This window comes from Eulemur rufifrons, chromosome 6 (genome assembly GCF_041146395.1).
Source record: "Eulemur rufifrons isolate Redbay chromosome 6, OSU_ERuf_1, whole genome shotgun sequence".
Classification (NCBI taxonomy): Eukaryota; Metazoa; Chordata; class Mammalia; order Primates; family Lemuridae; genus Eulemur; species Eulemur rufifrons.
The window spans coordinates 86663314-86679957 of record NC_090988.1 but is presented as its reverse complement, the minus strand read 5'-3'; the positions used below and the strand labels follow the sequence as shown (position 1 = coordinate 86679957).

General features: G+C 37.1%; 1 protein-coding gene across 6 annotated transcripts in view; it reads right to left on the bottom strand.

Annotated features, from left to right (window-relative positions):
- The window catches only part of TTC17 (tetratricopeptide repeat domain 17), a 117225-nt gene that overhangs the window by 49449 nt on the left and 51132 nt on the right, over positions 1-16644 (bottom strand). For 3 of the 6 annotated variants that reach the window (XM_069469845.1, XM_069469850.1, XM_069469851.1), the window contains one exon: positions 1343-1513. The exons of the other annotated variants lie outside the window; for them this stretch is intronic. In XM_069469845.1, the coding sequence (XP_069325946.1) occupies positions 1343-1513 (171 nt within the window). The remainder of the gene's footprint in view (positions 1-1342; positions 1514-16644) is intronic. 6 annotated transcript variants of the gene reach the window in all.

Sequence of the window (16644 nt, the reverse complement as noted above, 5' to 3'; positions counted from 1 at the left end):
ATGATTTCTCTCACCTCTTTCTCTCTCTCTCTCCACCCACACAGACACATCATTTAAAGCAAAAGACTAGATTTAGGGAACCAAATTAAGAGGCTACTGCAATAGTGCAGGAAGAAATGAAGAAAGTCTGAATTCAGTCAGTGGCAGAGGGAATAAAGAGATGATAGATTTAACAGGTTTTAGAGATTGACTTGCTATAGTGGTGCCTGGGTGAGTTGTGATGCCATTAACATAGATCACGAATATAGGAATTTGAAGCATTTCAGGAAATAGGGCGAAAATGAAAAGTTCAGTTTTGGATATGTTAAATTTCAAGTGCCTGTGTCATATCCAGATCAAGACTACACTAAACAAAGTGGAAATAAGATCTGGAGTTGTAGAGAATGCTTTAGCTGAAGATATGGATTTGGAGTCATTGGTGTAGTCAAAGGTATCTGAATCCCCAAGAGATAACACAGAGAGGGATGAGAAAAGAAGACCACAGTTATGATCCTGAGTAACCCAACAAATAAAGGGCAGAATAAAGCATAAGTTAAAGAAACTTTAAAAGATGGCCTGAGGATAGGAGAAAGCCAAGAGCAAGTGACATTCCAGAAGCCAAGAGGAAAGATGAGAGTTTCAAGAAGTGGGGAGCTGTGCATTACATGCATAGTTCCAAATGCAGTAAAGTGGTCAAGTAGGATGAACACTAAAAACAAGTCATTAAATTCAGTCAATTTTGAATTGACTGATAATCTTAGCAAGAAATGTTGGGTACAGCATAGCCCAAAATGTGGCCACAAAATGGAATCTTGGGAGAGGGCCTGGCAGGTACACCCATTATTCCAAATCTTCCCATTTTACTGGGTTGGTGTAAATACAACTTATCTTCCTTTTTTCAATGACTTACTCAATAGAGTAATGATAATGAAAAGACAGACTGGTACATAACAAATTTTTTTTTCTAGCAAAAGATGACACTGAGGTAGAGTAAAAACAAAGTGTGAAGAGCACTTTCACATTATAGCTTATCTTCTGCCTTACCACTTATCACCTGACGGTCACCCTCATGACTCCACAACATAATGAGTGACTGGGTTTTTTTGATACAGGGTCTCGCTGTTACCCAGGAGAGAGTGCAGTGGCATCATCATAGCTTGCTGCAACCTCAAACTCCTGGGCTCAAGTGGTCCTCCTCCCTGAGCCTCCCAACGTGCTAGGATTACATGCATGAGCCACTGTGCCTGGCCAATGAGTGACTATTAAAAGAAGGAAACAAACTACTGAAAGTAGAGAAAGCCTAAGCTTAAAGCTTGAGAGTTGATTTTTCCCCAGAAGCACAGCTCAGGTCAAATCAACTTACTTTCAAGTCTAAGGGCATCTGAGTCCCTCCCTGAATGTTCAACAGAGAGTACAGGGTCCTCCTCTGTTCCTCTCTCAGAGGGTTCTTCTTCAGCAGCTTCCAGTGACTGTGAGTTGTCAAAATATTTCTGTTTATCGTGGCTGTTGTCCAGGGTTTTCTCATGACAATTACCTCAATGACAAGAGACACAGATATACCACATTAGAAACATCTTTCTGTGTAGGCCCATAGCGCAAGGTCCCAACATATCAAGAATAAAAATGTGACAATGCTAATTTTTCTCCATCAGAACGCACAAAAATCAGTGAGCTGCAGCATCCAAAGCCAGATCATTACTGTGATTCAAGATTTTGCACTGAAGTTCAAGTTTCAGCTACTAGGCTGTCATAAGAATCAAGGATTTGGAGGGTAAAAAAAAAACTGTAACAACAAAGATCAGGCCTCAAAACCGTGTTCCATTCATAATGGCTGTAAAATATTTCTTTATCATCAAAAAGTTTTCCTTTTATTTGCCTTTCAAAGGTGAGAAATGACAGATTAGTACCTGGATAAGTCTGAGGTAGATAAATTATAGAGAAAAATACTGTTCTTGCATCATAGCTTAAAATGAGACATATCAAAAGGTGAGGGATTATAAAAAATTAAAAGCCAAAGAATTCAAAGAGGGGTAGATGGCAAAGTCCACATTTAAGACTGCAATATAACAAAGATGCCTCTTTTTCTTTTGGAAAACAAGTTCTTGTCATGTAGATAAAGATTTATCTAAGCATAAAATGTCAAATCTTGAATTTAATCCTAGCACTCTGATAGTTTTTGACATGTATAGTGAGACTGACCTCTTACAATTTTGCCAATTTTTAAAGCGTTTTGATCCTATTAGGGATTCTGTGTGAATATGAACCCAAAAACCCACTATTCAGCTCCACCTGATGGTCATTTTCTGCCTAGGGGAATATGTTACTAGATTGTTGTGTCTAATGCAGCAGTGATCTGGCTATGACATCGGTCTCTCCTGTGATGGCAATGGTTAATTCTAGCTGATCTGGCTAGCTGTACAGGTGTCCTCATCTTCCCTTATGTTCCATGGATATTGTCACTGAAGATACATATTCAGTGGAAGGACATAACTTTCCTATCAGAGGACAATTCTTTGGTTAAGAATGTATAAGTAACTGCTCTCCTTTATCAGACATTCAAACATACTCTAAAAGTTTAGAGAACGTTGTCTCAGATGTATATACTCAATCAAGCTCTCTCTGCATCAATGGAAGTACAAGAAGTCTTTTTCTGGATTTGATGGCTACCTTTTAGATTCCATAAGTTAAGAAAGTACTTCTCAGGCTATTTCCCTTATTGTGCCAAGAAAATGTAATGGAATCAAAACTTCTTCCAACTTAATGAATCACATGCTTAGGGAGTCACTTTCCATTTTCAAATTATACACCACTGCACATCTGAGGCTACCATATTTAACAAGGCTATGTCAGAAACTGAAGAGTCTTTGTTTCAACAGAGCTTTAGCTCTCAAGCAACTTACACGCAACTTGGGGAGAAAGTAAATACAAGACAACAAACAATACTGAGGTAGCATGCTGTGCCAAGTAAGTGCTTCAGAGACTAAGCTTTGAGGAGGCAGAACTTGAATTTTGAAGAACAGGCAGACTTACAAAAGGGGAAACTACAGAGAATGGAGTCAATATTTGTTGAGTGCTTTCTATTCTATTTTTTTTCCTCCATTTGACCCTCATAAAAACTTTGTGAAGTATTATTAATCTTCATTTTACAGATGAGGAAACTAATTCTCAGTGAAAGTAAGTAACTTGCCTAAAGTCAAACAGTAAATTCAAACAGTAAGTTGAATCAGGTCTATCTTATCACAAAGTTTCTGGGCTTTCCACTCATCATTGTCACCTCTTTAGCAGAAAATGTAGAGAAGGCAGCATTCTAGGCAAGGAAGAATAATGTGCTGGGCAGAGCCACAGGAACAGGAATTCTCAATTGCGTTTGAGAGGCAATGAGAAGTACATTCTGATAGCGACAGAGGGTACGGGGTATGCATGTGTGTGTTTGTGTGTGCTCGTGGAGGGCTGATGGGAAAGAAGCCATGAGCAATGGTGGTCACTTTCTTCAGATTCTCCTACAAGAAGACAGAGGGTGCTGATTTGCCTCCCCTTCTGCTTTCACCATCTGGTATGTGCAGTTAAGTACAGGGGAACTAAGTATAAGAGCATTAAAATAAAACACTAATGACAACAAACAACTCCGCACACCCAATTGACTATAATTTACTATGAAGAACATCACACTTCTCAGAGAAAATTCTTTTTTTTTTTTTTTTTTTTTGAGACAGAGTCTCACTCTGTTGCCCAGGCTAGAGTGAGTGCCGTGGCGTCAGCCTAGCTCACAGCAACCTCAAACTCCTGGGCTCAAGCGATCCTCCTGTCTCAGCCTCCCGAGTAGCTGGGACTACAGGCATGCACCACCATGCCCGGCTAATTTTTTTCTGTATATATTTTTAGCTGTCCATATAATTTCTTTCTATTTTTAGTAGAGATGGGGTCTCGCTCTTGCTCAGGCTGGTCTCGAACTCCTGAGCTCAAACGATCCGCCCACCTCGGCCTCCCAGAGAGCTAGGATTACAGGCGTGAGCCACCGCGCCCGGCCCAGAGAAAATTCTTAACTGGGATTTAAATAAGTAAGACTATTAAAAGCAGAGAGGAAATAACGATGACAATGATGTTGATTACAGCATTTTTTCACCTTGACGTCGGTTGTGTAAAACTGAACATCACAAAAGCAAAGGACAAACTTTTACCACTAGAACCCAGAGAAATTGTGTTATCTGAAGTTGATTTCCTCCCCTAACATTTGTATCTCTTCTGTTTCTCTCCCACCCTCTTCCCACTGTAAAAATTTAATTGGTTTTACCTTTTTAAATTTCAGCAACACACACAAAAAATACCTTGTAAGTAATTTATAAGATATTATGTGCACAAGACCTAAAGCTAAAATTTGTCTTCTTGCACGACCTCAACTTCAGACACCTTGTGCAAGCCTTGTGCATTGTAAGAATGTCTTGCCCTCCAACTCAGGAAATTGGGGCCAACATCTCTCAGAGAGAGAGGACCACAGAGGATCAAGGAGAACTGGAGGAATAAAAGGAAGAATCAGAGGTTTATGTTAGGGTATTTCTTGGAAGTAGGCATCAAAATGATCAAATAAAAACTACAAGTTAGGATTAGAACTGTTAATATTAACTGCCTTACACTAACAGTCAAATTGCCTAATTTTAAAATAACTTCTTCCAGCTGTTTAAGGAGGAAGTGAAGTGCTTCAGAAAGAACTAAAGTTTCTACTCTTTGGACTACAATATGGGTCTGTTCCAGTTCAAAGCGGAACTAAAAAAGTTGCCTACGTGGAAAAATATTACTTGTTTTCCTGGCAGAGATGGGGATGATGTTCTCATTAAGGAAACACAGGGAAATGTTGGAGAAGGGAAAATGGAAAGACAACTGGAAAATTGCAAGTCATTTTCTATGCACATGACTATTATTTTTTGCTGACACAAAAATGAGGAGGTGTTATGGCTTAGACTAACCTTGAAAGGTATGAATTTTTTTTTAAAGGAACTAAATCATTTAAATGAAATGCTTTAGATAACAAGGTCCCAGGTGAATATGGAAACACTTTTTTGAGTTTAATGCTCTGTACTTGCTTGCAAAGCATTTAGCATATAATTCAAATCCTGGTAGTTTGTTTTTTCTTAGAAGTAGAGACTGCAAGGCAATACTAGCTAAGTAATTATACAACTCCAAGGAGGGTATTTCTGATTCTGGAACTACTTTGAGATCTTAGAGATACTAACATTCTTTTCTGTGTTTACAGTATCTCCTGCATAAACTGGGTTATTAATATTAACCTATCCTACAAGAGTGTTCTAGAAAACAACTAAATATTTAATCTACCTTGTCAAAGTATAAGTCTCTTGACAGATAAAGGCACCATTTATCCTGTGGCTAAACAGTTTTTCAACGTAAATAAGTTCTCAGGATCTCCTATCTTCTCACATTAACTGTTTAAACAGTTCCTAGAATTACACTTTTCACTTTCTATCTAGAGTTGGGTAACTATTAATACTTACTTGTTAAAAAGAATTCTTATCTTCTAAATCTCATACATTGGTAAAGAGATCCCTGGTGGAATCCTACAGGATTAGTTATAATAAATACCACAAATAAATTGGCTGAAAGGCATCAAAACTTTGTAAGAGCCAGGTAACTAAAGATAGCATCAATGGTAAGATCATGTGGTTCTTTTAGCATTATAGCATAGTGGTTATGGGCACAGATTGGGGCTAGACTATGTGAGTTCCAATCCTGTTTCTACTACTTTTTAATTCTGTAAAACAGGACAAGTTATTTTTACCTCTTTGTGTATTGGTTTCTTCATCTGTAAACTGAGGTTTATTTTATTTTATTTTATTTTTTTAAGAGATGGGGGTCTTGCTTATATTGCCCAGGTTGCACTTGAACTCCTGGGCTCAAGCAATCCTCCCACCTCAGCCTCCTGAGTGGCAGGGTCTACAGGCATGTGCTGCCAGGCCTGGCTGCAAACTGAATTTAATAATTATACCAACTTCATTAGGTTGTTGACAATGAAATATAAAGAGCTGGACCACTGCCTAGCATATGGTAAAATGTTTATTATTAGCGTTGTCTCCCTAAAAAGTTATAATGGAATAAAAATTATCCCAATATAATCTCTTTTTAATAAGGCCTTTTAGTTACAGCCATATATCATAATCTCTAATCCTTAGTATGATCAACTAGCTATTAGAAGGTATTAGAGTATCTGCCTAATTCCAACTTTCTGTGTGGGTGGTATTTGTGTATGTGTAGAGGGGATGCTGAAGGCAAGACACAGTTCACTTCTACCTGTCTTTCAGAAGAAAACAATTAATTCAGATTAAACTGCTCAGCATATTTAACTCCTAAAACATTTAGTACATTTAGAAATTAGCCTCACAGTCTGCTCTGTCCTCTCTAAAGGACTTTTAATAGATTATGTAAATTCCCTGCCTTACAATATGAAAACAGACTATAGATACCATGTTAAGTTAAATCAATACTTACCTCTTCGCTGCTTAATGACTTCTTCTAGGTTGTGAATCTTGCCTCAGTCCTTTCCCCAACATACTTTTTGTTTTCGTATAACAAATAAGAGTGATGCTCCTATGTTACCTATTCTATAATGATTTTCTAAGATATAAATAATAATTAAACTGATTTGTAATGGGAGCTAGAATGTTAGAAAAGTGGTCTTTGTGAACAGAATATTCTGAATCTTTTCCTAGTATTCCTGCTTCAATGGGTTTATACTATACTCTACTGTCTCCTTTCTCTTGCCTTTTAGAAAAGTTACCTTATAGGAAGCGTTCTGGTACATTCAATTAAATATAAGGCACTTAGGTGGACAATACAGATAACATCATCCTCCTAAAAGATATGAGTGACCTTTTTACCGTATTTGTTTTTCTTCTTATCTTTATCCAACTACACTCAAAATTAAATAGCTACAAAATCAGTTTTTTTTTTTTTTTGGAAACAGGTAACTTAGAAACACGCCGTGAATGTTTCATTTTATTATAATTTAAGCTACCTCATAACATTACATAATGATACTTATTTTTTTAGTAAAATATAATCTGTGTTTTAGAAAATGTAGTAACATAAATTATAAAGTGAAAAAAACATATCTTTCAGTTACTCACCATTGTTATACAAAATTACTTTAAAATATTATCAGGAAACTTTTACCATGGGTGTTGCGTGGGACTTTGGGACCACACAGAGTAATGGTCTGTGTGGACCATTAGACATTTTACCAGTAGACTTTTTACCAAGAAGAGCATTCCATAGTGTAAATTCAAATCCTGCTTTAGCTGCAGCCTTACCATACAAAACTGGGCAAATCAATTTATTTCTCTGTGCCTAGATTATTTGAAACAGAGAGATAAACTACTGTCTTACTGTAAGAGGATTCTTGGGAAACACCATTAATGAAACCATAAGCATACACAACTTCTTAAATTTCGGTAAAACCTAGGTTGCTGATGACTGCAAGTAAGAGAAAAATGAAGATAACTCATCTCCTTTGCTCTGTGCTGTCCTCTACTGGGGGAAGACAAAGGAAATTATTTCAATAGAAATAATGGCTCTTTAGACCTGTTCTCATTCAGCAATTACCGCTGAATGTACTTCTTTACAGGTTTTAAAGTAATGTTTATGTACTGACTGATCTTAAAAGTGCAACGCCAGATAGAAAAACAGACTACATTAAAGACTTTAAATCAGCAATCTCAGGTTCATACTGGCAATCGGTCCTGGTGAGCTGAATGAGTCAGAACAGAGAAAGAAAGAAGGAAAGAAAGAAAGAAGAAGAAAGAAGAAAGAAAAGTGTGTGATCCCAAATAAGCATGTACATGTACATGCATGTTTGTGTGTGTGTGTTTCCCTTTTACTACATATTCTGGAGTTGAATTCTATCCTGGGGAACACTGTGTTCACACATGGTCAGGAAATTTGCTTTGCCCAAGAATTCTCAGCTGAAGTGGTTTCTGCAGACCTATACACTCCATGCCTCCTCTGAGATAAGAAAAAGGAGAAGTGGCTGTAAACCTGGCCTCTTGGTCTTGACATGTGGCCTTCTCTTAGATAACTAAAGCACAAAAAGCAAAGTCAGTACCAGCCGAGACACAGACGTCATGACATATAGGCTATGTTAGAAACTACTTCAGTGATGAATCCAAGCTCTTGGCAGCTTAATTTCCTTTAGAAAGGCGAAAGATCAGATTACCTCTAAAAACAGGGGAATTTAAACATTCATTAGAGAGTCTTCCATATAGATATTATATGGTAAAAGAAAATTAACTACCATACCTCTTACTATGATTATTATTATGTTTTTAATTTAAATCTCTGGCTTACTTTAGCCTAGGGAAATTTTCTTCAAGCAAGAATACTGGAGAAACAAACCCAACAGACTTCCTCAAACTTACCAATTTACCCACAGATATTAGATTCCAGTAAGGGTCAAAAGGGACATTTGTTTGGAACTTTCATTAAAAACAGTGGGGACTAGAGGTGGGAGAATACAGGGTACCTATTAGATGTGTTAGCTTCTAGTGGGCAAGTGACTCAAAACTATTCCTTTTCTCTTCTCTCTCTTACGGTAGAAGCTCCTTGAAAGATCTATATCTACATATGTCTTGAAGGGGGTTCCTTAATTACTCTTCATTACTTAAGTATTCTGAATAGTTCAGACTAGAAATATCATCAGCTACTTTGCCAGTGAAGTACATTGTATGTGATATAAATTGGGGGGAGGGTGTGGAGTACGTGGTAGGCCAGGGGATGAGAATGAAAAAGAGATTGGTTCCTGCTGTCAGGGAGCTAGGAGAGCCTTGTAAGAGAGTTGTGTGATGTACACAGATAACTATAATGGCAAATGACAGAGGCAAAGGACAGGCACAGCTAAAATGATTGGTCACAAAATTATTTATAATTAGGGGATCAGGTAGGGCATATGGCAGAAGTGGGCCTTGGAAGATGAGTAAGACTGGTACTTTGGGATTGGTGGAGGATGGAAGGATGGGAGGTTATAGGGTAGACCTGCAGTAAACAACATGTGCAAACATGTGGAACCAGGAAAGCAGGATGTAGGTAGTAAAGAAAATGGCTAATAAAATCATAAAGGTTTTTTTTTACTCCTCAGATTAAATGAATTATAAGAACAGCATCTTCAAATGAGAAATCAAGATCCTAGTTATTCCATAATTGATCAGAACTTGAATCTAGCAATATATCGTAGGTCCTAGATAGAAGGACAAAGAGCAAGCACTAGGAAATGTCCTTTTCACTGGTATGGCTAGTAAATATGGGATCTAAACCAAGGTTTAAAAACCCCACTGAAGTCCCTCTGCCAGAGAACATTTTGAGCAGAGCTTTGTGGATTTAAGTAACAAAGTTCTCTAATTCCCTGATTCCAGACTCTACTTCAGGGGTGTGGGATTAAGAGAGGCACTTTGATCTTAGCCTATCTACCTACATCTAAGCCAATGCACAAAATCAAATAAAAAGTATAGAAAAATAAATGTTGGCATCATATTGTTTCCTCTTGCTTTATGGTCACCAAATGAAAGTTACCTGGGGGCACTCACCTCAGTGGCCGCTTTGCATGAAATAATGTGGTTTCCAGAATCTTATTCATTCTCTCTAAATTTTTAACATTTTATGGTTTTTGGCTAGTGTACTGTGAGAGAAGTGGTAAACTGCTCATCTTTTTTGGTTTATATTAGGTTTTTCTCTAGCTGTATTTCACATCATCAAGGGAAAATGGGCTACATTATTATGGGAGTAGCAGGAATCGGAATACTTGCTCTACATCAGGTACCCCATCAGCTGCCATTCATCTCTAGCTCTTTTTCCTGAAACTTACTATGTTTATTATTTCCTATAATCATCACATTGGATATTTGTGATCTGACTAGGTTATGAAGCAATGCCTGACTGCTAAACAGATTTAAACTGCTTTGAGGATGGCAAATTTTGAATGACAAATTTAGGTTTGTTCTTATAAGAGGCAAATAAATAAGAAGACAAATCCAAAGCTGTGGTCTTTTCAACAGTTGTGAAATGTGATTGAAATTTCTTCTGCATCTTTGAGATTATAATTAAATAAACTTTGATGCTTAAGGAAAAGTAACAGATTACCCAGATTTTCCTATCAAAGAGCACAGCAGCTTAGTATGAAATAAATTCAAGCACTAGCAATAACTACCAACAATGAAAGAAAAAGGGGAGAGAAAAACCCAAAGCAGCACACACATGTACACATATATATGGCAGGTATCCTTAGTGATATGCATTTTAAAATCTCACTAATGCTCTTTTCTAGTGATTATCAGGCTCACTGCTTTATCTTCACCAGGCAATGGTACTGAGTAGAGATCATCCAATGATTAAATTTGTAAAGGGGTTTAAACACTTGGTGCTGTTTTAAAAAAATATTCCCAAACTGGGATTCATTTCAGCTTCTCATAGCACACATAAAGAATTCTCTGAGGCACAAATCACTTAAAAAAATTGTTTTAAAGAACCCACTCTACCAATGTAGAATGTATTGTGCTATATGTGTGTATTCTGCCAATTAGAATACTTTTTGTTCTTTTTTAAGAGACAGGGTCTCACTATGTTGCCCAGGTTGGAATGCAGTGGGTATTCACAGGCACAATCATAATACAATACAGCCTTGACCTCCTGGGCTCAAGCAATCTTCCTGTTTCAGCCTCCCAAGTAGCTGGGACTACAGGCATGCACCACTGCGCCCAGTCAGAATAATCTTTTTGAATGGGGAAGAGTCATGTAAATGCTCACTGTATGCGATGGCAAAGCTTAACATTATATAAACTGAAATGTGTCCTAAACATCTAGAATGATGAATGTATACTGAAGATTTAAAAAGAAAGACAACATCCAGTGAACTTGCCTAACTTACTACATACAAATATATATAACTAGAAGTCAGTCCCCTTTAGTTCCTATCAGGGGATTAAAATACAACTGCAGCAACAAACCATATTAAAAATATCCTGTTCAATGACTAATGGGAACTAGATAAAACAGACCCCCATCTTGCTCATCCTACATATTTTTTTGATGGCATGTACGATTACTTTGTCTTTTGTGATGTGAATTCAGGAAATCACAGTCAGCTTTTGATGCAGAATGGAGCCTATACACAAAGAAAAATGTCTAAATATAACTTTCCTGATGTGTAGTATGCGAAAATTTTTTCCCATTCTGTAGGTGGTCTGTTTATTCTCGTGACTGTTTCTTTGGCTGTGCAGAAGCTTTTTAATTTAATCAGGTCCCATTCATTTGTTGTTGCTGTGGTTGCCTTACGGGTCTTCTTCATAAATTCTTTGCCTAGGCCAATGTCTGTAAGAGTCTTTCCTACATTTTCTTCTAGAATTCTAATAGTTTCACACCTAAGGTTTAAGTCTGTTATCCACCGTGATTTGATTTTTGTGAGAGGTGAAAGCTGTGGGTCCTGTTTCAGTCTTCTACATGTGGCTATCCAATTTTCCCAGCACCATTTATTGAATAGGGGTTCTTGTCCCCAGAGTATGTTTTTGTCTGCTTTGTCAAAGATTAGATGTCTATATAAGGATGGTTTTATATTTGGATTTTCTGTTCTGTTCCACTGATCTGTGTCCCTGCACTTGTGCCAATACCAGGCAGTTTTAAGAACCACAGCCTTGTAGTATAGTTTGAAGTCTGGCAAATTAATACCTCCCATTTTGTTTTTATTGCTTAAAATTGCTTTTGCTATACGGGGTCTTCTCTGATTCCGTACAAAGTGTATAATTATTTTTTCTATATCTGTGAAAAATGATGTTGGTAATTTAATAGGGATTGCATTGAATCTGTAGATCACTTTGGTTAGTATAGACATTTTAACAATGTTGATTCTTCTGATCCACGAGCATGGTATGGTTTTCCACCTATTTACAAGTTCTGCTATTTCCTTCCTCAGTGTTTCATAGTTTTCCCTATAGAGGTCCTTTACCTCTTTAGTTAAATATATTCCTAGGTATTTTATTTTCTTTGTTGTTACACATCAGATAAAGGACTGATAACAAGAATCTATTTAGAACTCAGGAAAATCAGCAAGAAAAAAATCAAACAACCCTATCAAGAAGTGGGCAAATGACATGAATAGAAATTTTTCAAAAGAAGATATAAGAATGGCTAACAAACATATGAAAAAATGCTCAACATCCCTAATCATCAGAGAAATGCAAATCAAAACCACAATGAGATATCACTTAACCCCAGTGAGAATGGCCTTTATCAAAAAGTCCCAAAACAACACATGTTGGCGTGGATGCGGAGAGACAGGAACACTCATACACAGCTGGTGGGACTGCAAACTAGTGCAACCCCTGTGGAAAGCACTATGGAGATACCTTAAACAGATTCAAGTAGACCTACCATTTGATCCAGCAATCCCATTATTGGGCATCTACCCAAAGGAACATAAGTCATTCTATGACAAAGACACCTGTACCTGAATGTTTATAGCAGCACAATTCACAATCGCAAAGATGTGGAAACAGCCCAAATGTCCATCAATTCATGATTGGATTAGTAAATTATGGTATATGTATACCATGGAGTATTGCTCAGCTATAAGAAATAACAGTGATACGAAATCTCTTTGGTTCTCCTGGAGAGAGTTGGAACCCATTATATTAAGTGAAGTATCTCAAGAATGGAAAAACAAGCATCACATGTACTCACCAGAAAATTGGTTTCCCTGATCATCACCTAAATTCACATCTGGGAATGATACCAATCGGATATCAGACTGAGGTGAGGGGTGGGGGGAGGGGATGCCTGAAATGCTCTCACACTGTATGTCTGCATGGCTTGGAACCCTTAACCTTCAAGTCTTTACTCAAATGTCACTTTCACAATGGGGACTCCCTTGATGACAACAACCGCCCACCCCCCCGTCCCGTGCTATTTTCCCCCACAACACTTAATCTTCTAGCATACTAAATAATTTATTATGTTTATCATCTACTCACTCCTTTCTTCTAATAGAATGTAGTTTCATAAGAGGTAGATTTCAGTCATGGCAGTGGGACAGTTTATGACCTGAATTAACAGAATTATCCATGGGAACACATCGGCCCTGGAAGGCAGAGGACTCAGATTTAAGTTTTAGCTCTACCAGTGAATGATTGACTCTGTGACTTGAATAAATCATAACCTTTGCTTCGAGATTCATAAACTCATAAAATATTTTCCTTTTCTCTTCTCTATCACATAGATACACATCAAGGAATTATTGTTAAGCAAATCATTACAGCCCTTTTAAGTAAAGAATATAAGAATCTAGGCCAGGTGTGGTGACTCAGGCCTGTAATTCCAGCACTTTGGGAGGCTGACACAGGAGGATCGCTCAAGGCCAGGAATTTGAGACCAGCCTGGGTAACATAGCGAGACTCCATCTCTATAAAAAAATAATTAATTAATTAAAAAAAAAAAATCCCCTCTGTGGGGGTGGGGAACCTGTGGCCTTCTAGCTCCTTAGTGCGGCCTCTTGACTGAATCTAAATTTTACAGAACAAATCCTTTTATTAAAAGGGGTGCAGCAGAGGAAGATGAAGCTTTTCTTGCCTCCTTTGGTGCTTAAAAAAGAACAATTTTGAAATCAGAAGGCCACAGGTTCCCCACCCCCAAAAGTTTTATTTCTTTTTACAGAAATAAATGGAGGTGACCTAACAGCATATTAACAACACCGTAAGAGCCAGGCCCAGTGGTGTGCACTTTTAGTCTCATCTCCTTGGAAGGCTGAGGCCTTTGAGCCCAGGCGTTGGAGGCTGTAGTGCGCTAGGAATAGCAACTGCACTCTCGCAACATGAGACTTCGTCTCTTAAAAACAATGCTGTAAAAACTGAGTCTATAAGAATATCTTTAAGGAAAAAAAAAAACCAAGCAGGTATCTTCACTAATTCTTATAAAGAATGTGATAAAGCAAAGGTCCTTAACTGCAGGTAGTATATGCTGGATAGTCCACCAGAGGGCAGCAAAATGCAGGATTTTTCTTCAAAATCTGAACTCTAAAATTGCTTCAAGTTGTAAATTATAAATCTACAGAAATTTAGGTTGAAGGATGCAGACTAAAACCACAGGCAATGAAATAAAGCATAAAAGTAGATATGATTTAAGTAAATTGATGCTATAAATACAGAGACATTGTGATGAGAATACAAAATAATTCAGCTGTACATTGGAACAGATATTAAAGTTCATATTCAAAATTGGAAAATTCTTGTATTTTTTCCCTAGAGGAAAAAGCTATGAAATACATATTGTAGAGAAACTTGTATAAAATTCTAAAAATACCTGGACATTAAACTCTGAGTTCAGGATTTGGGTCAATATTTTTAAGTGGGCATGTATCTTAGTGAATTAAGAAAAGACCACGGCTCAGAAATCCTGGGTTTAATGCTTAAGTATATTTGGTAAACACAATGCTGTTGTTTGTGGCAAACCTGCAAGCATTTCATATATATGAAGTCTAATAAATACAACCTACCATTAGTTTTATGTTTACTAATATAAGAAAAATTATACTGAATAAAGACTATTCAAAATAAAGTGAAATCATACATATCAGAGACATAATAATGGGACAGTCTGGATTACTTCAGTAGCAGAAAATATCTTCGCTAGATGTAACTTTTTTATTTGCAAAGTAGTATAGTTGAAGGATCAAAATATTTCAAAAATATTTTGGAGTAATAATTGCTCAGAAAATCCACTAGTAAAAACTTCTTTCAGTGACTTTACCAAGTTTGAGCAAGGACCTGCTAACTTAATTAGTAAACTAGCTAATTACAATGTAAAAGGGGCTAAATGTTGTTTACCTATTTATTTATTTTAGAGATGGGGTGCTGGGCTCTACTCCAGGTTGGTGTACAACAGTGTGATCAGAGCTCACTGCGACCTCAAATGCCTGGGCTCAAGGGATACTTCCATCTAAGCCTTGCAAGTAGCTGGGACTACAGGTACCTGCCACCATACTCATCTAAAAAAATTTTAAGAATTTTTTGTTGAGATGGAGTTACCTAGGAGTAACTATGCTACACAGGCTGGTCTCAAACTCCTTGTCTCTAATGATCCTCCCACCTTGGCCTCCCACAGTGCTGGGATTACAGGTGTAAGCCATCATGCCTGGCCTATTTTTTTATTGATGAGCTCCTTTTGGAAAGAACTTAAATATTCTCTCTTTCCAAGTCAAATTATTTTCTTTTATTGTTATTATTTTGGATCCAGTAATATTCTTGGGATAATCTGGACTATCAGATACAACTCTGAGCAAGATTGGTTCTAAATTATTAGTTTCCTGGACTATTTGAAGCTAGGCTCTGGGGAAAAAGGTAAAGACAACTGAATTCCCTGTTTTGAACATGAATCACATAAACTAAGAATAAATTTCAAGAAATTAAAATATTGAACAAAAACATGTGAAACTAATGCTAAGGAAAAGACTTTTTAGAAGAGGGTTACTTTAGAAAAGGATTTTACACACATACACAATTCTTCTTACTAACAATAGGAAATTCTAAGAGAGGTGCAGGAGATGATGGTAAGTAAAGAAAATAAGAGATTCTATTAATGTAAAAAGCTCATTGAAAAAGTGAAATCCTGTTTATAAGGCTGTTCTTATGTAATCTACAACATTTAAAAGACCACAGCATATTTTCTAGGATTAAGTAAGAAAAATAAAGATCCATAATTTGCACCTTTACAGTTCTGAGTTCTTTGCAGTCACAGTATTATTATGAATTTCTAACGGCTTACTTTTACCCAACATCTACTACATGATAAGGCTCTAATCCTCCCAACAAGCGTATGATATAGGTTTGTCTTTCATTGTATAGATGAGGACACAAGTTACTTTACTGGGATCAGCAAAGTTACGGCAGAGCTGGAGCTCAAACATGAATCTGTATGATCCTAGAGCTAGTCACTCCACTCTATCGCCTTGCTAAAACACTGTCTTAGGCCTTCAACATTCATATAAGAACTCTTATCAGATTATGTTCAACACTGATCCACAACTGAGATACTGCTGAGATATTCTTGGTTTCTTCAGTAAACAACTGGGCTCTGATATTTAAAGATGAAAGCGCAACTTAACTGTCTGTCATTCCATTAAAATCCTAAGGTAGTCTCGTATAGTGAATCAGGAAAACAAGTTTCTGGTCCCAAATCCACTAGTAATTATTAATGTCTTTTAAACAAGTCACATAAATAAGTGCAGGTCAGATATTTATTGTTTTTATTATCTAAAGTACAGGAGCTGGACTGATAGCCCTCTGCTTAAATATTACAATCTACTTTGAATATTAAGAAAGTATACATTGTGTGCTCTACAGTGGTTAGGCACTGAGAATCCACACATTACGTCAACTGCACCTATCATAATTCAAGGCAGGGAGTCAAGCTCATGATTTTCTTTTCTTATAGTGAAGGCTAAATAAGTAAATAGCCAAGTATCATGAGATTCATAGAAAGAGAGTTCTAACTGATGAATTTGCAGGAGTTTTAGACAGTAGCTTACTCAGGTGAATACACTTCTGCACACGCACATGCATCCATGGCTGTGGGGAAGAGTGGAAGAAGGCAAAGAGATATCACTTAAAGTCAGATGACTATTTTAAA